The sequence below is a fragment of the Eublepharis macularius genome, chromosome 2, assembly GCF_028583425.1.
Source record: "Eublepharis macularius isolate TG4126 chromosome 2, MPM_Emac_v1.0, whole genome shotgun sequence".
Classification (NCBI taxonomy): domain Eukaryota; kingdom Metazoa; phylum Chordata; class Lepidosauria; order Squamata; family Eublepharidae; genus Eublepharis; species Eublepharis macularius.
In genome coordinates, this window is record NC_072791.1 from 132,726,854 (window position 1) to 132,752,539 (window position 25,686).

Consider the following 25,686-nt stretch of genomic DNA (forward strand, 5'->3'; position numbering starts at 1 on the left):
CAATGGGCTGGATTTAAAAAATCCCACGGTGCTCAGGCACTAGTGCCACTTCTACATTATAGTTGCCATTTCACTGCATCTTTAAGGCATTCATTAGCACAAGATTGTCTGCTCCTCCCCCTAACCAAGGCTAGGTCCTTGTTCAGGATGGAAATCATCTTTGCAAAGTGCAGGCAAGGAAACACAACATTCCTTTATGTTTTAATCTATATAGTGGTTTCAGTCTTCATTTTTATGTTTCTTTTACAGATGAAGGATGTTTTCTTCTTTCTCTTTTTCTTGAGCGTGTGGCTCATTGCTTATGGTGTGACCACCCAAGCCTTACTCCATCCTGATGACAGTCGAGCTGAGTGGATCTTCAGAAGGGTGCTCTATCGTCCTTACCTTCAAATATTTGGACAGATTCCACTGGATGAAATAGATTGTGAGTTTAAGCGATTAAATATCCTGTAGTATTATTGCCTTATGTTTGGATGCCAAGAGAAAGTAAGCAAGGCATGATCTATGAAGAAACGTCTTCTCTAGGATGAGGACTGGGCAAGAGTACGGGTATACCCCTTGCTCAACCACTATGAGCTTCATCCCACACATGGCAACCAAGAAACAAAAAAAGAAAAGGACCTAGCCACCTCTTGCACAGAAATCAGCAGGTGAAAATTTTCACAACACGGAAATAAACATTATCACCTGCTAATTTCTGGATATCAAGATACTTTTAAAGGCAAAACTACAGTGGCTGCTTGAAAAATTGATCATTCCAATCCCACTGGTCAAGATATGGTTAATTAGCCCTTCTGGCATGTTATTATTTCCTGTTAAGTTTTAGTAGGACCACTTTCTCCTCTTGAAAGCCACTGATTCCCAAATGACATAATGGTAGATGCTGCACCTCACCTCGGGGCTCAGTCAAGTTCAAGCTATCCCTTGCTAAACTCACAGTGTAGAGAAGCTCTTTGTTAATATTTCACTCTGAATCCCTAGCAGAATTGCAACCAATTGCTTTGTGTTTATTATTATAGCATCTCGCATGGAGTTGGAAAATTGCACATCCAAAGGCAATGTGTTATCATGCCCTAATAACTATGCTAATTGGCTTGTCATCCTTCTCTTGGTCATTTTCCTCCTGGTTACAAATGTACTGCTTATGAATCTACTGATTGCCATGTTCAGGTAAGTAATACATCAGCTGTTATAACAGGAGGGCAGACGAAACATCTGTACAACCATGACTTTTAAAATATACAAGCTGTAATGATACTGTCATGGAAACTCATTTTGCATACAACAAATGCAATCAGGGAAAAGTTAGTACCATTGAAACATATATATGCTGTGTAATTTCCATTGCTTTTGCTATAACCTAGGTGTGTCTAACTTTCTCTAGATGATGCCTGAAAAGTGCTGACACAGGTGGTGTGGTTCAGAAGTGACTTAAAATAGATTAGTTGCATTTCAGCAGGCTTATTAAAAAAAAGGGCGGGGGGAGCGCATCCTCACTCTCTCTGATTAGATCCAGAAAATGTCAAAGGAGGAAATTTGTACTAGAGTTCAGTTCACATGTACATAATTTTTAGAAGGCAAAAAGAGAAACACCCTCTTTGCTAAGAGTGTAGAGCGCACAGTATGGCAGAGGCTAGGATGGATGTCTCTTTAATACTATCAAGATTCAATATTAGAATACATTATTCAATATATTCAAGGACAGTATTTGAAATTAGCAGGGTCCCTGTTTTTAATGAGGATGCCATGTATTTTGTACCAGTTGATTTGGTTATATGATCAGGAAACTTAGCAGGATTGTCCATGAAAACAAGCTGTTTTTACATGGGGTAAGAAAAGCTGCCCCTGTTGTACAAAAAGACTAGCAAGCAGGATGGATGCAGGAGGGGATGGGGGCACACAGGCAAGATGGTCAGATGCCCTGTTTTCAATCTTGTGTTCCATATCTTACAAGTGGAGGGTGGAATCATTCACATTTTATCACTTTGGGGCATGATGTGCATCTCTGTGTCCAGACATTTCCTTACCAAATCAAAATCAAATGGTACAAGCAGAGTATAATCACCCATTTCATTTTGTCTTCACTTGTACACCAGTTTGTTCACTGTCAAAGTGAACTGCGCTTATGTCTTGACTTAAAAAAATGTGGCCATCTCTAACTTAAATTACAAAAATATGAATCTGAGAAACTGAATTGTATTAAATAAATGTTGGTCTGACTGTCCGCCCCCCCCCCCCTTTAAGTTACACTTTTCAGGTTGTTCAGGGAAATGCAGACATATTCTGGAAATTTCAGCGTTACAACTTGATTGTGGAATACCATGGTCGACCTGCATTTGCCCCACCTTTTATCATTATTGACCACATTAAACTGTTTCTTAGACGAATATTCAAGAAAATGGAGCACAAAAAAGAGCACATGGGTAAGATGTAGCAAATGAAGAATTCAGAACAATCTGAGCTCTGGTTCACATATGCACGCACATTACTTGATTTTTCAGAATTTGATTTTTCATCAGTGATTGTGTGAACTATTTCCATTGAATAGCATTGCATATGAACTAATGTGAAGTAATTTGAAAGCTTTTGTCAGTGGCGGAATAGTCATATGTACACATCACCACTTGAAAGTCCACTGATGAACATATAAGTAAGAACATATGGCTGTGTGAATGACACAATAAGAATGACAGATTATTTCAGTTCTTGCATGCTCTCATTCAGCATATATCCTAGATCACATTAGCACGCTTTTGGCCAAGGCTAATATATACTTATTAAGATATTAGTTCAATGTAAATAAAAAAAATTTAAACAGTAAAAATGTTACATTAAATCAAAACCTACTTTCCCATCATTCTGCAAATTAAGTAAAACAGAAGTTCAGGAGACCTTTTCTGTAAAGGAAATATTTATTTTATATATTTATGTCATTTATAGTCCGCCTTTCTCACTGAGACTCAAGGCAGATTACATAGTGTGAAATTAGTACAATCCATATCAAGGACATTTTCATACAGAGTCAAGGACATTTCCATAAACAATGTCATAGGATTTTACAAAGGATCCAATACAATGTTGAAGAATTGCTGAAACAGAACATAATGAGTCCTAGGACTGACATTAGACAACATGAAGCACAGGTGGTATATAGAAGTATATATTTAAAGCAACAGATAATATGTAAGGAAATATAATGGTGAAATCTATGGTTCCTAACTCATTAGCGAAACATCTGAGACCCTCTCCCTACAATACAGCTCTCCTATCTGAGTAACAAGCCTTTTTGAATAATTTGGTTTTGCATTGTGGGGGCTCTCTCAGGCAGGCCGTTCCACAGGGTAGGGGCCACCACAGAGAAAGCCCATGTATGGGCTATTGTTGATTTCACCCATGTGCAGGCTGGCACCTGCAATATGGCTATACTATAACAGAATATTGCAGGAAGTGAAATGGACTGTGTACAGGACCTATCTGTTTGTTATACATATCACTTTGTTGTCCTTTCATTGTTTTCCAGGTACAATACCAGTTTTCTTCATTATATTCACACTCTGTATCATGCCTAATACGCTATGCTTATTCAGATTTTGAGAACCCTAGTTCTAGCACACTACTCATTTGATGTCTCCTCTTACTGACTGTGTCAACCTATATTGTACTTTTCAGTTGTCTCTTTCTACGGCCTGTTATTGATTTACACTGTGTAATCTACTTTGAGTCTCTGTGAGAAAGGTAGACCATAAATACAGTAAATAAAATAAGTGAATGGCTGGCTGAGTGGGGATCTTGTGACTGATAATGTGGGCACACATCATTTCAATTTGGGGTCCCAGGTAGACAAGGGCACGAACTGCATTACGAACCAAAAAAACCCACAAACCGCCCAATTGTCTGTTCGCGATCCGGCAGTTCATGAGCATCCAAGTCCAACGAACCAGCGTTCGTTAGAGGCGCGGTTCGGTGCATTCTTCTGCGGTTCGTGAAGCCAGACAGTCAGGCACCATCAATCAATTCCCTTGGAAACGGAGCTGGGGGAAAGCCTGGACTCTGTCTGCACTCCTTCTGTCACCCTGGAAACCCGAATGGAAGCCCAGCTTACCTTGATCGGCAGGTCTTCCTTCCAACCATGGAACTGCAAAGTGGTTACAACCTGGGAGAAGACACCTGGAGGGGGGAGGGGGTGTTCTGTAGCCATGGGCACTCCAATCTCATCCCTGCAAACCCTGATAGGCAGCTCTGATGGCCAACCACAGACCTCCTGCGTTGCTGAATGGGACCTCAGCTTATAAAAAGCACTGGGCTCCCAGGCTGGGTTTCACTTTCAGCGAGCAGTGGAGTGTGACAGAGCTGTTGCTTGCTACTAGCTAGCCTTTGGGGAGAGAGACAGAGTTTAATTGAGCTTGGATTTTGGGGATAGACATCTGTCTCCTCTGGTTCCAGGGCTTCTGCCTGGCTCTGGGGCCAAGCTCAGTGGGCACCTCGGCTGAGGGCTCACATTGATTATTGATCAATGCCTGATCGGGTCAGGTTTGTGGGAGTGGTGGGCTAGGACTCTAGTCCCTCCCTCCCTCTGGTACCAGGGCTGCTGCCAGGCCCCTGGGGCCAAGCTTAGTGGGCACCTCGGCTGAGGGCTCACATTGATTATTGATCAGTGCCTGATCAGGTCAGGTCTGTGGGAGTGGTGGGCTAGGGCACTAGTCCTCCCTCCCTCTGGTGCCAGGGCTGCTGCCAGGCCCTGGAGCCAAGCTCAGTGGGCACCTCGGGTGAGGGCTCAGTGTCATCTCTTCTCTCCTCAATTCTTGTTTGCTAGCACTATGAGGCTTCGTGTGGGGGACCTGAGTGGTCGTGGGGGGAAGTTCAGAGATTGTCCCGGTTGCACCATGGGAAGCAGTGCTGTATAGGGCTCTGGAGCAGCAGAGACTCCCACTCCTAAAAAATCACCTGTTGCAGCTGTGGAGGAGGCTGAAGAGCTCTTGCCGCTGGCAGAAGAGGATTTCTTGAAAATGTTTGAGGAGGAGGAGGCTGAGGGATCCTTGGAGGAATGGTTGGGGTTCGAGGAAACCTCCAGCCCGTCCCCATCCCAAACTACCGGTGGCACTGTCCCTGCCTGCAGTCCACCCATCACGCCGTCTTCCATTGCCAGCTCTGTGGCACAGCCAGTAACCCTTCGTCCTCCCTCCCCTGGAACCGTTAGCGGGCCACGGTTCAACCTCAGTGTATGGAGGCACTTTCGGGCCCTTCCAACTGACCTCCATGTGGTGCGGTGCTTTGTGTGTGATGGCCTGGTGTGCGGGGGCAATTACCCGAAGCACCTTTCATTGACGACCCTGACTAGGCACCTGAAGAGGCACCACTCGAGCTTGTGGTCTCTGTCCTCGGGGGGAGACAGAGGGCCACCAGCTCTTCTGATCCGGGATCGATGGGAGGGTCTCCAGAATGCACCCCGAGCAAGAAACCTTGCCTCGAGGGTGCGGCTGGTGGGAGCGGAAGGGTCAGGCAGGCCACCCTGGGGGAAGTCGTTCCATTGGGGTCGGGTGGCTCCGCTGAAAAGGGTGAGGTCAAGGGCTCAGGAGGCGGGCGTTCATGTGGTGGCGCAGATGATTGCCCTGCAAGGCTTCCCCCTATCGGTTGTGTTGGGTGTGGGCTTTCAACTGCTGCTCCAGCACTTTGCCCCATGGTTCTTCATGCTGTCACGGCACACCGTTGGGCGTCAAGTCGTGCCTGCCCTCTACGAGTCAGTGCGAGACATGGTGCGCAGAGAGGTGTCGACCGCCTAAGGCAGAACAGTGCACTTCACGGCCGACCTGTGGAGCGGCTGCCATCATGGGTACCTTGCCATCACTGCTCACTGGTGGCAACCAGAGGACCTACGCTGCCCCAGGCCAAGACCTGGCAGCCGTAAAAAGGTGCCCAACTTATCCCCGGGCTACAGGGCAGTTCTTCTTCAGGCCCGGGGATGAACGAGGTCCACACTGGGAAGAACATCGCTGCCACCGTAAAGGCGGCTCTGAGGGAGTGGACATCTGGGGTGGAAGGGTTTGTCCGTGGCTTCATGGTGACGGACGCGGGAGCCAACATGTTGGCAGCCCTGAAAGAGGCATCCCTCCCGGGCCTGGTGTGCATGGCGCACAAGCTGCACCTCATGATGTGGGACGTGCTCGGGCTGGGGAGCAAGCCGAGGGACAGCTGGGACAAGGGAACATTGTGGACGCGCACATCGCTTCCCACTTCTCCCACAGCATAAACTCTTCCAGGAAGCTCTTCCAGAAGCAGGGGGAGGGAGGGGACCCCAAGCACCAACTTTTCCAGGACCTGCCCATCTACTGGAACTCCACCTACGACATGATATGTTGTCTGGTGGAGCTGAAGGGCCCTTTGCAAGACATCCTGTCCTCTTCGGATGTGCTGAGGAGGGGAGAGGAGTTGAGCCTCAGCTCCATGGACTGGAGAGTCCTTTCCCAGATGTCCTGGATAATGAAACCCTTCAAGGATGCCACTGAGCTCTTGTGCTCCTACCAGGCCAGCCTGGGTCAGGTCCTCCCTTTGATCCATGGCCTCGACCGGTTTCTGGCCCAGGAGCTCCAGCACGAGCAAGAGCTGCTCCCCAGGGTCCGGGACTTTGTCTGGAGGATCCAGGCCTGCGTGGCTGAGCGCTTGCATCCTCTACGCCGCAAGGTGCCATACCAACTGGCCTCCCTCTGTGACCCCTGCATCAAGGGCAGCATCACCATGCAGGTGGGTCAGATGCAGCATTTGAAAAAGGAGCTCCGCACAGCGGTGGTCCATTTCCAGAGAGAGAAGGCAGGACAGAAGGAACCGGGCAGGGGTGAGGGGCAGGCAGTGGAGGAGGAGGAGGAGGGTTAGGGGGAGGAGGTGGGAAGAGAGCCACGCCAGGGAAGAACCACCCCAACGGCCCCATTCGATCTCTGGGCCTCGTTGGAGGGCTACATGGTTGGCCGCTGCACGGTGGGTGCATCCCTCTCAGTGGAGGACTCGGCAGGGACCATGGTGCGTGAGTACCTTGCTGAGCCCACCGAGCCTCCCCATGCCAACCCGTTGGAGTATTGCGTGAGGAAATCTGCTGTATGGCTGGACCTGTCCATCGTGGCAACAAACATCCTGTCCTGCCCTCCCACCAGTGTGCAGAGTGAGTGGGTGTTCTCCCACCTGGGAGACCTCCTCCGTCCCTGCTGCGCACGTCTGCACCCAGACCTGGTGGACATGTTGACGTTCATCAAGGTGAACCTCAACCTACTGGGGCACCCTCCTGTGGACCTGGACCTACCCGGGCTCTGAGCCACCCTGGGGTTATAGCCGGCCCAGCTCGTCCACAGCGGGCTCAAGCCTCCCTCAGTTCTCGGAGCTGCTTCCATGGCTGGTGACCCTTTGCCGTCTTCTCCCAGACAAGTGCCTGTTCCCTCTTTCAACCTCTCCCTCTCCAGATGGTGCCCAAACGTCCCCTCCCCACAACTTGTCCTGCCCATCCCGTCCTTTCTGTGAAAGCAGGAAAGTGGGTGTTTTCTGATGCTGTTTTTTGGGCATGTAGGGCAGTTCCGGAGCTGTGGCACAGATGATTGCACAGCACAGAGCCCACTATCCTAGGCTCCTGCCTCCTCTGAGCATGGTGGGAATGGGTCCCTCGACTCATCTCTTGTCCATGAAGGTGGGAAGGTGAGTGATGTTGGCGACAGCCCACACTACAACACAGGAGGGGCAGACAAGCCTCTGCCACAGCAGCCTGCGCAATCCGACATGGTGGGTGTTTGGGGCCTCTTGGTCCTCCTCTTCCTGTCAAGCTCCCAGTCCCTCTTCACACCTCGCTCTCTGTGGGACCGCTCCGACCCCTCCCAATGACCTCCCCAGTCCTGTACATTTCTGTCCTTTCCGAGAGTGCAGGAAGGTGGGTGATGTTGGCTGCTGCCACAGGGTACCTCAGTGGGATCCTCGGAGGAGGCCTTGCAAGTGTTGGGATCTTCCGACTTCACAGTCGGATCCTTTTCGCGCCTTGCCTTCTCTGGGACCGCTCCGACCCCTCCCAACGACCTCCCTGGTCCTGTCCATTCCCGTCCTTTCTGCGAGGGCAGGAAGGTGGGTGATATTTTTGCATGCCGCTGCCCCACAACTCAGTGGTTTTCTCGGCTCATGGCTCGCCGACTAAGGGGTCTTCCCGGTCATACTCTGCGATGCAGCCGGCAGTAACCCTTTGTCCCTGTCTCCCTGACATTTCCCCGATGGTCCCTCTTTCAACCTCTCCCTCTCTGGATCTGCTCAGATGCCTCCCAACCTCTCCTGTCTTTCCCATCTCATCCTTTCAGCAAAGGCAAGAAGGTGTGGTGCTGCCAGCTGATGCTGCTTTTGGCCACAAGGAATAGCTCTGCTGCTGTTGCTGATGTTAGAGTGGCACTGCACAGTATCGCCCCTTCCAGGGCACCTGGTGTCCCCTCTGAGCAGGGGGAATGAGTCCCTCCCACCCTTTCCACGAAGGCAGGAAGGTGGATGCTGTCTGCTGCCGCTGCTTTGGACCCCAAGGGGCAGCTCAGAAGCTTTTGCTGAGCTTGACAGGTTTGAGCTGCATGGTGCACCCCTATCCATGTGCACCTGCTGTCCTCTCTGTGCATGGGAGGAATGGGTCTCACGACCAGTCACGTCCTTTCCGCAAAGGCAAGAAGGTGGGTGATGTCTGCCAGTGGTGGTTTTGGCCATGAGGGGCAGCTCAGGAGCTGTTGCGTGTATAGTTGTGCAGCATCCCCTGTCAACAGCAGCGGCTGTTCCCTCCGGGCAGGGGTGAATGGGTAATGCCACGACCAGTCACGTCTTTTCCACGAAAGCAGGAAGGTGGGTGATGTCTGCCAGTGGTGGTTTTGGCCATGAGGGGCAGCTCCGCTGCTGTTGTACATAAAATTGTACAGAGCAGCATCCCGTCAACAGCTGTGGCTGTCCCCTCCGGGCAGGGGTGAATGAGTAATGCCACGACCAGTCACATCCTTTCCCTGAAGGCAGGAAGGTGAGTGTTGTTGGTGACAGCCTCCACTGTGATACAGGGGGAGTGGACAAGCCTCTGCCACAGCAGTCTGCGCACTCTTTCAGGGTGGATGTCCCTCAGTGGGACCCTCGGATGAGGCCCCGTGGTTGCTGGGGGATCTTCCCACTTCCAAGACCCCACGCCTCCCTGTGCCCACCAGGCCCGGCAGCCACCATCACCACCCACCTTCCGGCCTGCGCCGGGAATAAGAGCACGCTCCTCTGAGGCCTGGCGGGTGGGTACATGGGAGGTGCCGCCGGCGAGTGGCCAGACCCCCCACCTCCTAGAGGGGAGGTGGCCTGCCTTCTAGTACACCCCTTGTACACTGGGCCAACATCAACTGGTGGCTCTAATTGTATCGAGTAGGACTTTCCAGGGGGCCTCGGATTGGAGAGGGTATAACTCCAAGATCCCTCTTGCAATCTTGACCAAACTTGGGTGCTGGCTGGAGGAGAGCCTGCTAAACACTCCCCGTGAATATGGGCTCTCTAAGTGCAATGGGGGCCGTTCTGACGCCCACGAACCTCGAACTGGTTCGGCAACGGGAAGAGTTCATTGCGGTTTGCTGGTTCGGGTTCATCATCGGCACAGAACCACGAACCACCGGTTCGTTAAATTTTTTTGGTTCATGCCGATGTCTATTCCCAAGTACCCGTTGGTGGTGGGCAAATAGCCCCAAACTCTTGGCAGTTTACTTCCAAGGTGGTAAGCTGCTCAGTGTTCAGCTGCCACTGGCAGGCAGCCCAGGAAATGTGTGTGCTCCTGGCTTGATACAACAGTGTCACTTCTGGAAGTGATATCATTGTGTTTCAGTCGGGAGTGCTTGCACGTGAAGAATAGAGACACCAGTAAGTACCAGGATCCTCCACCCCCTCCTGCTGGTTGCTAGGAAGACCTGGCAATTCTACTTCCCCCATATCATGGCAGAGAACTGAAACCCATATATAAACAAATAAGAGTAATGACTATATTGTCTGATGCACAAGCTTTCATGCGACCCACCCACAGTCATTGGCAGGTTTCCCAGCACTGCCTGGTGTTTGATCACATTCTGTCATTTTGTTTCTTCTCTATAGAAAGAGATCTGCCAGAAGGCCTGGATCAAAAAATCATAACCTGGGAGGCACTACAAAAAGAAAACTACCTGGCAAATCTGGAAAAGAAGAAAAAAGAAAGTAATGAAGAAAGACTAAAGAAAATGTCGGACAAGTAAATGTCTAGAGTTAAAGACCTTTAAAACTGCATTTTGAAATTGGGAGTCAAGACTAGATAAGCAGACCCTTCCCTAAGCTTAACAGATAAAGCTCAAAATTACCTGACATGTTTGTTCAGAAAAGTCATATTGTATGAGCCCCATGGGAATGAAACAATAATATGATCAATTTGTTGTGCATATTTCACTACCCATGGGTTAAAGTAGAGGCGGATTCCTAGTGACTGATTCAGACACTTAGTGGCCCCAACATGATCACCTGAGGGAGCACTTGAGATCAGTCACAGGCCGGCAACTCAGCAGGGACTGAATGGAAATGACAGCATTTGAAGTGATGCCTCCATGTGGTTTCTGCACATGTGGCTGCCACAATTTGCACAATAATGGCTGTGTAGAACTTGAAGGAAAAAAATTGCAGGTCACATGGTTGGACTCACAGAGACAGAACGGACAAACGTGAGGTGGGCCTGGTTATGGTTGGATGAATTCAGTATGTGTGTAAAAAAAAAAAAGTATTAGATTTAACTTTCACCAGAGTAAAACCACTGCAGTGTATTGTCCCAAGCATGTCATATGATCCGTGGAACCTGATTTAATAACCATGTTTCTTCTCTCACTGAGTACTAATTTTTTAAAAATAGGGTGAACAGTCTTTCAAAATATTTTAATGGTCTAAAAGAACAAGATAAACGGCTTAGATCTTTGGAATCACAGGTAAGAATTCTACTCCTTTTGCTTCAGTAATATGTTTCTTCATTTTAAACATGCATACTGAATATTTTGCCCTGACCTGGATAGCCCAGGTGACCCTGATCTTGTCAGATCTCAGAAGCTAAGCAGGGTTGGCCTTGGTTAGTAGTTGAATGGAGACCTCTAATGAAGACCAGGATTTCAGAGGCAGGCAGATCCTAAAATCTTCCAAGGACTTGGATAGATGTTTCTACAAACTCAGGAGATCCCCTAGGTTTGCAAAAAAAAAAAATCTTAAAAGGGAGGATTAAATAAAATACTTTAGAAGTGGCAAGATCCTGTAAAACTACATTATAAAATCTCAGCCACCATTTTGAGTTGCCCAGGCAACACAAGATATTGCAAGTTAGTATCATGAGAACTTTGTATTTTATTTAATCCTTTTTGTAGGTGATAGAGGACAAAAGGGGCAAGAGGGGGAGGCAGAGAAGCTTTGTGGGCTGCAGAATAGAAGAGGAAGATTACAACAGCTATGAAAGTGCGGAAAGGAGAGCCAGTGGCAGAGGTGAAGTGGGGGCCAGTGTGGTGGGGAAGAATGCGTGCTAGAGCAAGCTGGGAGGGAAAGGTGAAAAATGCAGGATCCAGCAAGGCAGAGGGGAAGCAGAGACCATATGGAGAAGGATGTTGGTGGAGAAGGATAGGATTTTCTCTTTGCGCATAGGTGTTTGTAGGATCCTACGTGGCAGCTTGTTTGTTCTGGACAAAACAGGCTAAAAATTTGATTAGCTAATATCTCCTCATAATGTGCTTTTATTAATCCATCTTTAAAACAGTGAGGAAGACAGTTTAGGAATCTATCTTTAAGACACAGTGGGACACGTAGACTTTATTGGTCCTGTCATACAGTCAACTGTTTTTGATATTCCTTCACTATTACAGTTATTGTTCGTAGTGATTTTTGTATTTTCTGTTTAGTCTTTATTTTTTCCCTGTCTTTATTTTCTGTTTAGCCCTTGGTAAGGATTCTTGTCCTTTGCTGAAACTGAAGTGCAAGTCCATCAACTAGCCTTCAAAATCATTATATTTCAGTGAAATGGCACTTTGAATTCATTTCTGTGAGACCTTGTCTTTACATAGCCACTCAGAGAAAAAGAGTCTGGCACTGGCAAAAGGGTTTAAAAGATACATTTAAGAAAATGTGAAGTTTTGTCTTCATATATCTCTTTATTATTGAATGGTAATGGACAAATCATTGTTTGATCTTGGGATGCTTTATTTTGCAGATCAACTATTGCACAGTAATCCTTTCCTCAGTGGTAGATACCCCAAACAGCTTATTTTGCAAAAGACCAGCTCTGAACTACACATGTGAGTAAGATACTGACAGTTGTACCTCAAAGTAAGAGAAAACTAGCAGTAAAAGTAAAACGAAGTCCAAGAAATAAAACATGGAATATCATTTTACCACATTAGTCTATCAGCCTGAACATTGCAAATGTGGGGGGAAATCTTGCAAGTTTTCCCACTGTGCAACTGGGCCCAGCCTAGCCAGCAGCATACCACTTGGTTCACCCTGGTGGCCAGATTGGCACCAAGCAAAGACCAGAGTTTTCCTAGGGAGGGGCTCCTGGGGGAGGGAAAGCTAAAGACAGGGACAGATTAAGATGGATTGGCTGGTGGGTGGGAAGAAGAGAAGGAAGCAGGAAAAAGGGAAAGGCTATGGGCATTTTCAGGAACAGGAAAGAGGAAATAGTAGGGGAAGAGGAAAATGAGTTGTCTCTCTTGCAAAGTCCTCCACTTGTAGATTCTCTAAATCTGTCCAGTAACAGGCACAGAGGAACAAAATTAATTTTGATTATTTTAAAAAAGATGAACTAGACTATATGGAAGCACTTCTACAGAGAATTATTTCATTTGATGTGTTACCCTGGTAACTCCTGTAATTAATGTTTTCATTCTGAACATTCCATAAGGTTTCATAGAGAATGACTCTCATCAAATGCCTGCACCAGAAAGGAACGAAGATGGAGAATCCACAGATCCGCTTCAAGATGACATGATGTATATTGATAACTGACACTACCAAAGCTGAAATATTAGTTGTGTTGCTGATTGCGTTTTTGGCATACTTGACATGCTCTTCAATTTCTTAAAAGAATTTTTTCCGTGGCAGCACATGCCTTTTTTCCTTGTAACAGACATATAATAGTTAGAACAAATCAGCTGATGAAAAAGGCTGAAGAGTGGCTTACCCCAAAGGGACCAGGAGATCAGCATGTACAAAAGCCACAATTGGTGGGAGCTGTAGTAAAGAGGAAACTGGGGAAGATTAAACTAAAAAGCTGCATGGATCCAACCCAATACCTTCCATCTTTTAGCACTGCATCTAATGTAGTAATCTTAAAAGCATTTCTTTCCATACTGGGGGCAGCAGTTAGAAAGTGTACCAAGTACCTTAACTGTTTAATTCCTGATTCTTACTCTTCCCAGAGTGGCAATATACCACATTAGTACATTTTGCTTCCTGCTGTACTTGGTCCTCTTCTCAAACTTTGGTTCATATAAGTTTTGCTGGTAATATCCTCAAAACCCATCATGGTTATCACCTATCATAAATAATCCTGTTACTTTGTCTTTATGATCACAGCATTTCTGCCACCAAGGAACTGCTTTAGACCAAGATTATTTTATTCTGATAGAAGTTCAGGTCTCTTTTATATGCAAACACAAGTTATCAAAAGCTGGAATAAATTCTCAGTGATTTGAAGAAGGACCCCTCCCCCATTTTACCTATAATTCTCTCTCAAGGTTGGTTTGAGATCATGAACAAGGTCATCTAGGCCTTTAGAACAGTAGATGAGAGCAAGCAAAGTGAATGTCAACACTTGCTAGTAGATAGTGGTCTGAATTCTCAAGAGGTTTTGCGTGTGAAACAGCTGGAAACCCATTATAATGTACAACAATATGGAAATAAACCAAAATGCTACTCCAAAAGATATGTTTGATAATATAGCTAAGAGCTACTGGGCTTTGATCAGATTTTCTTTTATAGATGGTTTCTTATTATATACAGCTGTAGCTTTAGGCTTCGATATATCATGTATGCCTACCCTAAATAAACCACTGGCCATTAAATCTGTCTATGCAATTAAAGCTGAAGTGAGCTGTTTGTGAAAGTTTTTTTCCTAGCAGTAAGATTTCCTCTGTATTCATATTTATTGATTGTAACCCAGTAGTAGTAGTAGTAGTGGTGGTGGTGGTGGTGGTGGTGGTGGTAGTAATAATAGTAACATCCACTCAGAGCAGTTTACAAAGTATGTTATTAACCTCACAACTGTGACTGACCCAAGGTCACCCAGCTGACTAAGTGGAAGAGTGGGAAATCAAACTGGGTTCTCCAGATTAGAGTCCTGCCGCTCTTAACCACTACACTAAACTGGCTCTCACTATTACAAAATCCATCTTAAATGTTAAACGAAATAGAACTAACTTGGCAGTACTGTTGTTACATATGCAAAGACATCCTCTGCAAGTATCACCAGACTATGTTGGCACCTCTTGCTTTTAACAGCGGCATGGTAAATAGAAATTCAACGCATGAAACTCTTCTTAGTATAGAAATGTAGTGATGGGAAATGTTTTGTTTTCTGAGAGTGATGCAGTTGCCATGCCTGCCTTGGGATAAAAAAAAATAGGTGGCAACCTTCTCTCTCTCAGAAATGTAGAGGCTTTTGATTCCTTCAATGGACCAAATGTCACATAACAGAAAGCCTGTTGGCCTAATTCACTATCAGCTTTAAACAAAAACCAAAAAGGCAATGGCTTCAAGGAGAAACCAGCCATATATGGAGGCAGATCCTCAAAATCATGCCTGGAATTTGTTTATGTTCCAAAATCAGTGGCATGAGTCCACCTTCATTTTTTCTTAGTCCACCTTTTGGCAATGACAGTGAATAAAATAAACAAAGGTATATGGGTGCCTCTGGGTTCACAAGCAATAGTTAATATATTTGGTAAAGGGTATTAGTAGGTTATGTTTATTTCATTAAGAAATACATGGATTAGACATGTATGTACCTAGGCAGTATCACACAGATGAACTCCATGCCATTTTTGGGCAACATACCCACAATTCTCTCTATATGGTACGTATGTACAGATGTTGTTTTACCCTGCAAGCCAATTTCTTGTCCAGACATTTACAAGCTTGTTTGCAATTAATGGTGCTGGAAATGAGTTAGGTCCTTATTTCAGGATTCTTTTTTTTAGCAGACTTATCTTGGAATCCTCAACTTAGAATGGCATTTAACAAAGCAAAAGCCTGTGAAAACGCTATAAACAGGTTCTTCTGTAAGGGCCCCATGGCAAAGCGTAGTAAGCTGCAGTACTACAGCCCATGCTCTGCTCATGACCGGAGTTCGATCCTGGTGGAAGCCAGGTTCAAGTAGCTGGCTCAAGGTTGACTCAGCCTTCCATCCTTCTGAGGTCGGTAAAATCAGTACCCAGTTTCCTGGGGGTAAAGTATAGATGACTGGGGAAGGCAATGGCAAACCACCCTGTAAAAAGTCTGCCAAGAAAATGTCATGATGTGATGTCCCCCTATGGGTCAGTAATGACTCGGTGCTTGCACAGGGGACTTAACTGAACCTTAACCTTTTCTATAATAAGAGAGAGGGAGACCTTCCTGGCACTGTGCAGGCTTCAATCTTGAAAGTGGTTCCCCTAATTCTTTATGGTTCAGCTATTTGGATTAAAGCTGTATCCGAAAATACCGATTAGCCCCTGGCTCAGTATCTTAGAAAACTGTTGAATGTACCCTGTTCTGTCTCAAAGGTTGCACTGTGGGTGGAATTCAATCAAACATCTTTGGAAGCATGAGTGTGGCTCTCCACCCTCAAATTAAGATTAAAATAGGGGTTTTTTTTTTGCTAAGGATGACCTATGGGGATACAGGATACTTTCAAATCAGTTTGGATGAAAACTTTGGATGAGAAACTGGCACTAGTCAATGTGACAACTAATCTTATTTCTGAGGAGGGTATATCAAAAGCTTTCTCTGTGATTAAACAGTGCGTTCTAGAAATCAACCATCGAAGTCTGACATATAGAGTTCATTGTATCTGCTCCCCCTTGTCCTTCAGCATTACTCCTCCAAAATCTTTACCTCCCGGTATATATTATTTGACTGTTCCATGGTATTGTAGAGCTTTTTTATTTGCAAGATTGAATATTATACCTTCTATGGTCTCAGAAGGAAGGTTTTTAAATAGGCCTTATTCTAATAGAATCTGCCCTTGTGGTCTTAAGAGGATCAATACATCTTTACATATCCTGTTTGAATGCTGTTTGTATGATAATACCAGAGACTATTGTAATAAGTCACTTATTACTGATCAATCACCCCCCTGCACCTCAGAAACACTGTTTATCTGCTTGGAGATAACCATCCTAAGATTACTTTGGTGGTTGCAAAATTTGCTTCAGATCTTCTATCTCTTGAGTCCAAAAAATGATGAACAAAAACTTTCTGCTGCTCAAGATTTATCAATGAGCTTCTAAGGGAATAAAAGGAAAGGTGCTAGAAGTGTCACTGATAAAACAGCCTGACAAGAGGAGCATGAAGGTATTGCTCTTGACCCAAACACTGTTTTTTTTTTTAAGTGCAAATGTTCTTCATAATTAGAGGAATTAACTCTTGTAGATACACAACAAAAGAATATTGAAGCATTCAGTTAAGCCTGAACAGTACTCTTTTGTGATTGGTTCAGTCTGCTCTGCAAAGCAATTCCAATATTTAAGGAAGAATATAAGAAAAAAATAAAAAACATAGGGATACAAATGTATGCAGATTCCTTCCGATGTACTAGAAAAACTGTACAAGCTACTTTTTATTAGTTATCTGTCTTATCTGCTTGGAGATGATGCCAGCAACTGAAATAACAGCACTGTTATATTCATCACATACAGCCACAATGAGTACCTGATGTGACCTGGCAGCCAAGGAGCTGGATGTCTGCTCCCTTGACTGTTGGTAAGAGAAAAGATAATATTAGGAAACTGCTGGTAAGTGGACACACGAGTACTTCAGACAACTGGGTGGGGGGAATGCAGCTCTTCCAGACACCCAGAGAGAGCCATATGCATGTCTCTGTCACCTGTCAATACATATGGGATAGTAGCAAAAATATTTTTTAAAGTAAACTCCTGTTTGGAAGACTTACTATGGCCTTATGCAATTAGTGTGGCCACTTTCCCTCTTTTTATTTGATTGTTAAAGTTCCCACATGCCTGAATTCTAGGCAGAAGAGAAAGAGTCTTGCTCCCATTTAAATCATCCCACAGTCAACCTGACCAAGTGCTTCCACTGCAGCCTCTAAAGAACAAAGAACACCTGCCACTATCTGCAGCATGGTGGGTAAGAGACAGCAATGGAAGAGAGGTGATCAGGGCTTTTAAAAATGTACAACCAGGAATAAAATGTATACCTCCAGGAAAAAATGTGCAGGCCCAAAAGACTACCTGGGCAATTCAGATATTCAATACTTCTATATCAGTGCTGTTAAATTCCCTGTTCTGTGTATTTTTTCCTATCTGGATTTTAAATGCCATTGTATATCACTCTGAGTAACAAAGCATGTGCCTGCACATGCAAGGAAAATGCAAGTGTGTTGTAGTAACATGTTATATGTGTGAATCACATACATCTGTGCAGTTCCATGTTTTCCTTAAAAGAATCCCTACAGCTGATACTGCAATTAACAGAGCAAGACAAAGGATCATTACTACTTGCTACGCTAGCATACATTATTTGGAAACACAGGCCAAGGAGCAATTCATTGCTTTGATGACTTAGAAATACTAAAAGAATCTCAGGAAGGATTTATAGAAAGCCCATTTTAAGGCCCTTAATTTCTAAACAAATCCACTTAGGCTAATACAAAGTCCTTAAACCTTAGCTAACAGCTCTTAGTTAGGCAGGTGAGGAAGTTGGAAAGAAAGAGGATTTGACCTTACCCCATCTTTCGCAATTGAATAAACTGTGAGTTGGATTTGGTTGCAAAGTATGTTTTAGTTCAGATGTCCCCCCTCGTTGACCTTTTCTTCTATTAGCCTAATTTTTCAACAAATACCACATTAAGAAGAAACACAGTAAAATTCCAATTGCCTTTATTCTCTCCCCCTCCCCCATTTCATGTACATGTACATCTTCCCTTTTGCTGCTCCCCAAGATATAGCTTGTCCTTTGCTGTGCTTTTACTTCCACAGGTAGTATGGAACAGTACAGGTTAAGCCTTTCCTCCATGTCATCTCAATTAAGCATTTTGGACCTCATCCACACGTTTCATCGGTTAAGATATTCAGGGACTGGATACTAATCAACAAATGAAAAGATGGTACACAAATGTCTGAAGCAAAGCAACACTTCACCAATAACCTTAGTAAGAGAAAAATCAAGCCGAGACCATAAGATCTGTTCTATAAATGAAAATATCCTATGTAAAAGGACCCTCCCTCAAAATGCAGAAGTTTATACTGTCACTGAATCTTTTAAAAGTATCTCTATAACATCTCAAACAAAATTTATTCTAGGTTGGATTCTATAGCACAGGCAGACGCTTTGGGGAGGGCAATAGAACATAATGGATACTTTAAGTCGTAGTTTGAAGAATACTAAACAAAACAAGTTGCCCAACTTATGCAAATCTGGTAATAAAGAAAACACGTCAAGAAAACCCTCTAAAAATCACTGAAACACACATGTATGTGTCACTTCTCCAGCTTCTTTAGCTGTCTTCCTCCTCTTCGTCCAAACTGGCTTTGGGTCGGAAATGTTTCCTGCTGCGTTTCTTGCTGCCATGGAATCCCACAGTTCCCATGACTGTATCTTCATGTGCCTCAGCAGAATCTGTGTCGGGTCCTTTTTGAACACTCAGCTCGTCCATCTTCAATGGCTTCTGATCTTCCACTCCCTTTATACCGCTACCTAAGTGATCTAGTCCAACCTTTTCATCTTCCTTCTGGTTGCTAGATCTTTTTTGAGGTTTTCCTCTGAACTCCTGCTTTGTCTCAGTAGGCTTGGTCTTGGCCTCTTCTCCCTCCTCTTCCTCCTCCACAGCTGCTCTTTTCCTTTCTGAGCCATCTAAACTTGCCTTTGAAGGCTTGGTAAAGACAATCCTTCCAACCCCAGAGCTGGAGGGATCCTGGTTGAAAGATGGGGCGTAGCTTTCAAAACAGGTAGTACTTTGCTCTCCTTTCTTCTCCCTCAAGCCCTCCAGAAACTCCATGGCAATTGATCTGTTGGCCTTATCACTAGTCTCTGAAACGCCATCTAAACTGTACTTGGTCCAGCGTTCTGGGTGTGCCACATAGTCAGGTACTGCAGGAGAGCTTTTAGGAGACAGTGGTTGCCTGCTTGGTCTTCCAAGGTTTTCTGCAGGCATCTTGTTTGAAAGGCTGGGTGGAGGTAGGGGGCGCTTAAACCTTCCATCAATAACGTTGTCTTCAGCCAGTGAGGGTACTGCACGTTTGGCTGCCCCTTCCAGACAATCAAAGATGCTTTGGCTGCGCTGGGAGAAGCTGGAGCTCATGCCTTTCAGGTGAAATGGCTGGACAGGTGACCTACGAGTGCCGTGCAGAGGGCCACTACTTTCATCTGATTCACTTCTCATGTCATCCAAGGGTAGGGATTCTTCAGGGGATACTGTGTCAACTTCAGCCTCATCTGGCAACCCAAAGTCATCTGAATCTGAATCACTCAATGACACTGTGTCTGAGGGAAGGGCACCTTCATAATCTTTGGCCTCTCCAGCCACTATACCAACAAAAGGTTCACCTGCACCTTCATCTCCCATCTTTGGGCAATGACTTGTTTATACTAACTTGGAATGGGCCTTGCTGCAGTGAAGTTTTCCAAAGTTGTCCAGGGAGTTTAAATCCTAGAACAAAAAGGAACAATTCAGTTCAGCTATGAAAAGTAAGTCAGAATGCAGCAGCCAGACTGTTAACTGAGGTTGGTCAGGCAGAACATAATCCTGAAAGAACTTCTTTGACTCCACTCTCTTAAATGTATTTTTCATGCTTGTTTTAACTATTTTATTTTGGACAATTATTGTTTTCAATCATTTTGTTACTTTGAATGTTTTAAAAGTAAAAAAGCTAGGTAATCTATTAAATAAACTAAATACAATGACAGCTTGCCCTGAGAATCTTCCATTCACATCAAGAGAGTATAAAGCTGAAAACACCAATAAAAGCATAAAACTTCCAACTGTGCCATTCACAACTAAATAGTTTCTCTTAAAAAGCCTTTTGTTGTTATAAACTACAAGGATGTTGCAATATGCCATCAACTCTGTTTACTTACTATAGGATTTTATCTCTTTTCTTGAGATGAAGACCTTAATAAAACTGTAATCCTGTATAGTGCAGAAAAGAAACTAGTTCTGTCATTCCTTGACTTGTTTAAACAAAGCGAACACAACAACCTCTTCCCACATAGTGCAATGGTTAGGTAATAGTATATTTTTAAAAGCAATTTTAGCTAACCAATTTTCCAAGCTCTATACTTGAATATAGATTCACAGCCTAAATGAGGATTTTTAAACATTGTGTTGAGAATGTCCCAATGAATAGATCTACCAACAGGTGAATTACAGTTTTATTTATATCCCACCTTTCTGTTTAAAAAGAACACTCAACAAGACAGCATCCAAATTCCAACATTAAAGATCAGTTGCTTTAAAATGGGCAAGAAAAAAAAAACACTTGCAAAAGATGGAGAAGAAGCAGAGAGAAATGTGACTAACTCCAGATTAATTTTTACAAATCAATCACACTGGTGACATATCCAGCAAATTAATTAACATCTAGACGTTTGCCCCCTGCTCCCAAATGTATATATCCATGCTCAAACCAGTACACATCAGGAGGCTCTTGGCATTTCATGAAAAATATTCCTTTCTCTGCATTTGTAATGCAATGATTTCTTATTGTAACCATCTGCACTGACGTAGGGGCCATGCTTGTCAAGACTGTGCTCTACTATGAAATGTGGCATGAATGGTTAAGCCTTTTCCCCTCCTAAAACGGTTTTTAAAATGACAGAGCCCTCAAATCTTGCTGAATGTCTGTGATATATTTGAGCATGTCAGATGCCAGCATCTTGTATTTGACATGCAACATTCCGTATTTTGGGCTGCATTTAAACTTCAACAGGTCTAAAATATGGCTGCAAGGATTCTAACTGGAGTCTACTGCAGAGACAATATACCACCAGCCTTGGCTCAGGCGTATTAGCTGTCAATTTGTTTCTGGGCTCAATTCAAAATACCCACAAACAGCTTAGGACCAGAGGCCCTAGGAGACTGCCTTTGCCTATATAAGCCCACCTGCCTGTACTCTGAGATTAACTGATGGTGCCCTGCTATGGGTGACTGTATTGACAAAGAAAGGCCAATGGTTACAAAAGACGTGTCTTTTTCAGATATGGCCCTTAGAACGTAGGCTTTCTTCGCTTCAATCAGCCTCCCTTAGTCTTAGCCATTCAGAATCCAAATAAAACAATCTTATTTAGGTTGTGTTATTTGTTTTCCCTGATGTGTTGTTATAGTCTTTGATAATACCGCTGAATTTATTACTGACTTTTGGGGTTAAGCTTCGATTGGCTTTTTTCTCTCTGCTTTTGGGATGGTGGTGGTGCTGCTTTCAGTTTTTAGGCGGTTACTTGTTCTGTTTTAGATTTGCTATTTATATATTTTAATCTTTTACATTTTACACTGTAAGCCATTTTGAATGCCATTTATGGTAGAAAGATGAAATATAAATCTTTCAAATACATACAACAAAACAAAAACAAAGCATTTTACCGGGGGGAGAAGAGATAAATGTGAATTAATAAGCAGTTAGATTAATAGATTGACATATATATAGATATATATAGGTTAACAAACAGAATATGGATAGAAAATAATTAACTATAAGGATTAAATATAAGGATTGATTAACTAATAATATTTTCTTTTTTTTGGTAAGTTTTGTAAAATGTACCAAACTGAATGTCTGAAGATACAGATGAGTCAAATTGATTGACTACGTGATGAGAGATATATAGAATTATTACAAAAAGATAGAATGAGTAATATATAGAGAATAAGTCAAATTGTTTGATCTAAATGAATGTATGATTTATATGGTTTATGATATATAGAAACATTTGAAATTGAAAAATGGGATAAATTGTTTATCTAAGATGGAAACAAAGACTTACAGTTTGGGCATATAATGTTAAAAATAGTTAAGGATGTACTGCTTAGATTAATGGAGAATATATATTTGTTTTAGATAGAGGAATCTAATAGAAGTAAGGGAAAGGGGACAAAGGGTCGGAAAGCTGTTGGAAGTCAACAAAAAGGGGGGGAAAGGGAAGGGGTTAGAGATGAAAAAATTGGGGAAAATTGAATGTAAATGTAAAAATAATGGATTCTAACCCAATAAAAAATTTTTCATAAAAAAAAAAAAAACAAAAACAAAGCATACACTACCTTTCAAGGATCATTTTCACGCATTACTTTTTTCCTGCATTTATTCAGCTGCTGAAAGCATGTTCAGTAGCCCCAAAACACTGGTTTTAAGCAGATTTTTAGATTCTAATGACCAATTTCCTAAAATATAAAAATTGTACTGGACAGAAATCAATTTAGGTACTATTTTATGGTGATAGTAAATAGGCATGTAAAAATCTACTAGCCACTCACCATCTGGAGTTTGAACCAGTATCTCATCCTCTGGGTCAGTTAAAGCCACCAAGGTTCTTAGATCTTGTACCCTGGCAGTAAGAGGGCGGACATGTCATCAGCACAAAGCAATAGTGTGGAATAGCAACTTTCTGGTATGTCAACAGTACTTGCCATTTTGATAATTTGTGGCTCTCTAGTCTTTTACCAATAAGACACCTGCAACTTATTGCTCTTTTTTAAATTGGAAAGAAAATCCTCAAAGATGCCAGTGTAGCTAATCAGGTAGTGAGATTCATTCACTCTGCAAACTGCACAGCTATATAATTTGCAGGGACTAGAAAAATGCCATTTAAATAATAACCACCTAAATGGATGTCTAACCGTAGAGCTAATAAGAAAGCTATCCAGTATAATTCTTCAGTTACAGGAAATGCTTGTGAAAGAAATGGGAAGACACTAGTTAGATTGAGTTAATACTTTGTTTCTCAAGCACTAAATTAAAGTAAGTGGGCAAATCCAACAGCTCAGAAAAAAAACCTACAAGGATTCCCCCCCCCCAAAGTTGAGACTTTAGGTGCCCTTAACTGGGCAATAAACAGAACAAAAAAATCTAGAAAGACTCACTGGCTCTTTGTAGTGATCAGATGACAACAGAATTCAGACAGGATGACTTCTCTCTGAATGGAAAGGTTCCCCTCAGAATCTTCCATACTAATCTTGGTCCCTGTTATCGCAACTGTGGGAAAAACAAAGAATATGTTACTTTCTTCCCTCCTAGCTCATCTTCTTTCAGCAAGTCAAGATTATGTTTTTTGTCATTAACTTACAGGTAATACTTCAGCCTGAAGTACAAATGGGGGGGAGGTTTCCCATTTTTTAATGTTATATTTCTGTAGGTTGTCCAAAACATTGGCCAAGGTAGGCTATTACATACTGGTCTTTTCTAGACAGCTTGACTCCATGGGAACTCACTGGGCAGTTACACTAGCTTGGATCCATCATCTAAAGCAAAACCATCCATTCACCAGTTGCTCCACTTCCACATATTTTACATAACCAAAACCACCAAGTTTACAACCAGAGTGTAGATGCAAGAGAGAGAGATACCTGTCAGAGAAAATAACTTCAGAGAATTCTATTGAGACGGGAGCTGAAAGACAATCTCCCTTTCCCCATTCAAGTTTATAAACCACCATTTACTATGGGGAAATTATTTTTCAATTCCAAATGTACAAATCAGTCAGCTCTGAGTATAAGCAAACCTCCATCCACCTTCAGGGAAAGCAGGAGTCCAGAAGTTATTTATTTATTTAACTTACATACTGCCTCTCCACCATATTTAGTGCTTGAGGCGGTTTACAGTTAGTTAAGGAGCTCTTAATGGGTTTGCACTAGCAGGTTTATAGGTGATACAAGGCCTGTTAGGAGGGTCATCACTTAATCAGTATCTCTGAAACGTTCGGAACTCTCTCAACTGTAATATAAAGGTTAATCTTATTGTGAATACAGATATTCTCTTCAGGAGCAGAAATGCTTCTTTTTATCAAAAGTCGTTGTTACCTGTCCCAAAGCTCTGGGAAAGGTCAGGCTAGAAGACAAAAGAGCTGGTAACGCTGTGAGGCATGAAGTAAATGAGGGGGAACCGGTGGCGGAGAAGCAGAAGAGTCCCCGTCCCCAGCTCAGAGTCATCCCACGAAACTAAGGGGCAGCAGATTCCGAAAGCACAAAAGAAAGCACAAAGCCAACACTCCGCTTCTGGAGGTGGCCTAGAGGGCATTCATGGAAGAAGGTTCGCGGTAACACGGCGACAGCCGAGTGAAACCTCCACGTTCAGAGCAGTGTACCAGCCGCTGGGAACACCAGCAAAGGCGGGCTGGCGCCTGCGTGCCCAATTTTAGGGTTTCTCGGGTTGGCCATTGTGGGAAACCTAAAAGGGGACGGGATGGAGCTCTGCGCTGATCCAGCAGTACTCTTCTTACGTGTACCCCGCTTTCCTTCCGCGGACAATGAACACCATCCTTTACAATAGCCTTACCTCTGGTGCAGCAAAAGCTTACAAACGCAGGTTCAGCTACTCCGCACCGATTCCTACCGCGGCCCACTATCCCCTCTGACGACAACCCAGCGCACGCTGGGACTTGTCGTTTTTCCTCAAAGCAAAGTTCCGTTGAAGCCGCTTGGTCTCGTCAAACTAGCAGAACTACATATCCCGACGATCCATTGTACTTAGAGCCTCAGAAAGAAAAGAGACTTTCCCTTTTGACTTTTCTGACCGATGCATGCCGGGAGCTGTAGTGCTTCTATTATTGCTGAAACGGAGATCCGGCCTTGAAACGAAGCGCGTGTTTTAGCCATAGAGATAGAGGAGGGGAAAAAACCGAGCGACACCGCACCCCCCCCCCCGTCTTCTGAGCTTATATGGCTTCTCGCGCAATCTCTGTTAGAACTGCAGAGCGCACAGAGAGCGCTGGTTTGGGGTTGTTCGGGGCGGGCTGAGTGTGACTCATCGCCAGAAGGCCGCTGGTGCACTTGAAATTTTGTTTTGCGTAGGATATCTTTGCTAGAAAACCAAAGTAGCTGGGAACTGGGGAGGGTGGTTACTTTTCGCTAGCATTTTTTCAGGTAGGTAGCGTTGCTGCTCTGCAGTAGAACAGTAGGATTTGAGTCCAGTAGTACTTTAGAGATCAGTCAAAGCTCCCTTCTTCAGGTAATTATTTTCACTAGCAGCTTTTAGCCAATATTTAATTACACTCCTGGTGGGTGTGAAAGAGTGCCTAAAAGTATTAGGTGTTCTTAATTAATCTACCCTGAGTTGTTTTAAATATTTGCTTTAAGCCAAAATAAACTTCTAAATGCTTGGAAACTTTTGCCAGACTTTTCCATATCTCAGAGTCTCTCTACACCGTACTTTTGACATGTGTTCTTCATGTGTTGGAAGACACACTGGCTGCTTCCACACACGTTGGATAATCCATTTTCAATACTCTTTAGTGAACATTTGAAACTGATTTTCCATGTGTGGA

General features: G+C 43.9%; 2 protein-coding genes across 3 annotated transcripts in view; one reads left to right on the plus strand and one right to left on the minus strand.

The window, feature by feature from the left end:
* Positions 1–14,003, plus strand: part of TRPM5 (transient receptor potential cation channel subfamily M member 5) — a 102,853-nt gene extending 88,850 nt beyond the window's left edge. Inside the window, exons 19-25 of the mRNA XM_054970001.1 lie at positions 250–424; positions 1,020–1,170; positions 2,245–2,423; positions 10,102–10,234; positions 10,880–10,952; positions 12,212–12,296; positions 12,902–14,003. Of these exons, the coding sequence (XP_054825976.1) occupies positions 250–424; positions 1,020–1,170; positions 2,245–2,423; positions 10,102–10,234; positions 10,880–10,952; positions 12,212–12,296; positions 12,902–13,005 (900 nt within the window). The 3' untranslated portion in view covers positions 13,006–14,003. The remainder of the gene's footprint in view (positions 1–249; positions 425–1,019; positions 1,171–2,244; positions 2,424–10,101; positions 10,235–10,879; positions 10,953–12,211; positions 12,297–12,901) is intronic.
* Positions 14,004–18,078: 4,075 nt separating this feature from the next.
* On the minus strand, positions 18,079–24,787 carry TSSC4 (tumor suppressing subtransferable candidate 4). Of its 2 annotated transcripts, XM_054971553.1 has the most exons (4): positions 24,699–24,787; positions 23,288–23,399; positions 22,682–22,752; positions 18,079–19,864 (listed from the first exon to the last, which is right to left on the minus strand). In XM_054971553.1, the coding sequence occupies exon 4, from the start codon at positions 19,778–19,780 to the stop codon at positions 18,713–18,715; it is 1,068 nt and encodes a 355-aa protein (XP_054827528.1). In that variant the 5' UTR covers positions 19,781–19,864; positions 22,682–22,752; positions 23,288–23,399; positions 24,699–24,787; the 3' UTR covers positions 18,079–18,712. The 2 variants fall into 2 exon arrangements, with proteins under 2 accessions (XP_054827528.1, XP_054827526.1); XM_054971551.1 differs by lacking the exon at positions 22,682–22,752.
* Between the last annotated feature and the right edge of the window lie 899 nt (positions 24,788–25,686).

Coding starts and splice junctions, on each gene's coding strand:
- TSSC4 (XM_054971551.1), bottom strand. CDS start 19,780: ATGGGAGATGAAGGTGCAGGTGAACCTTTTGTTGGTATAGTGGCTGGA.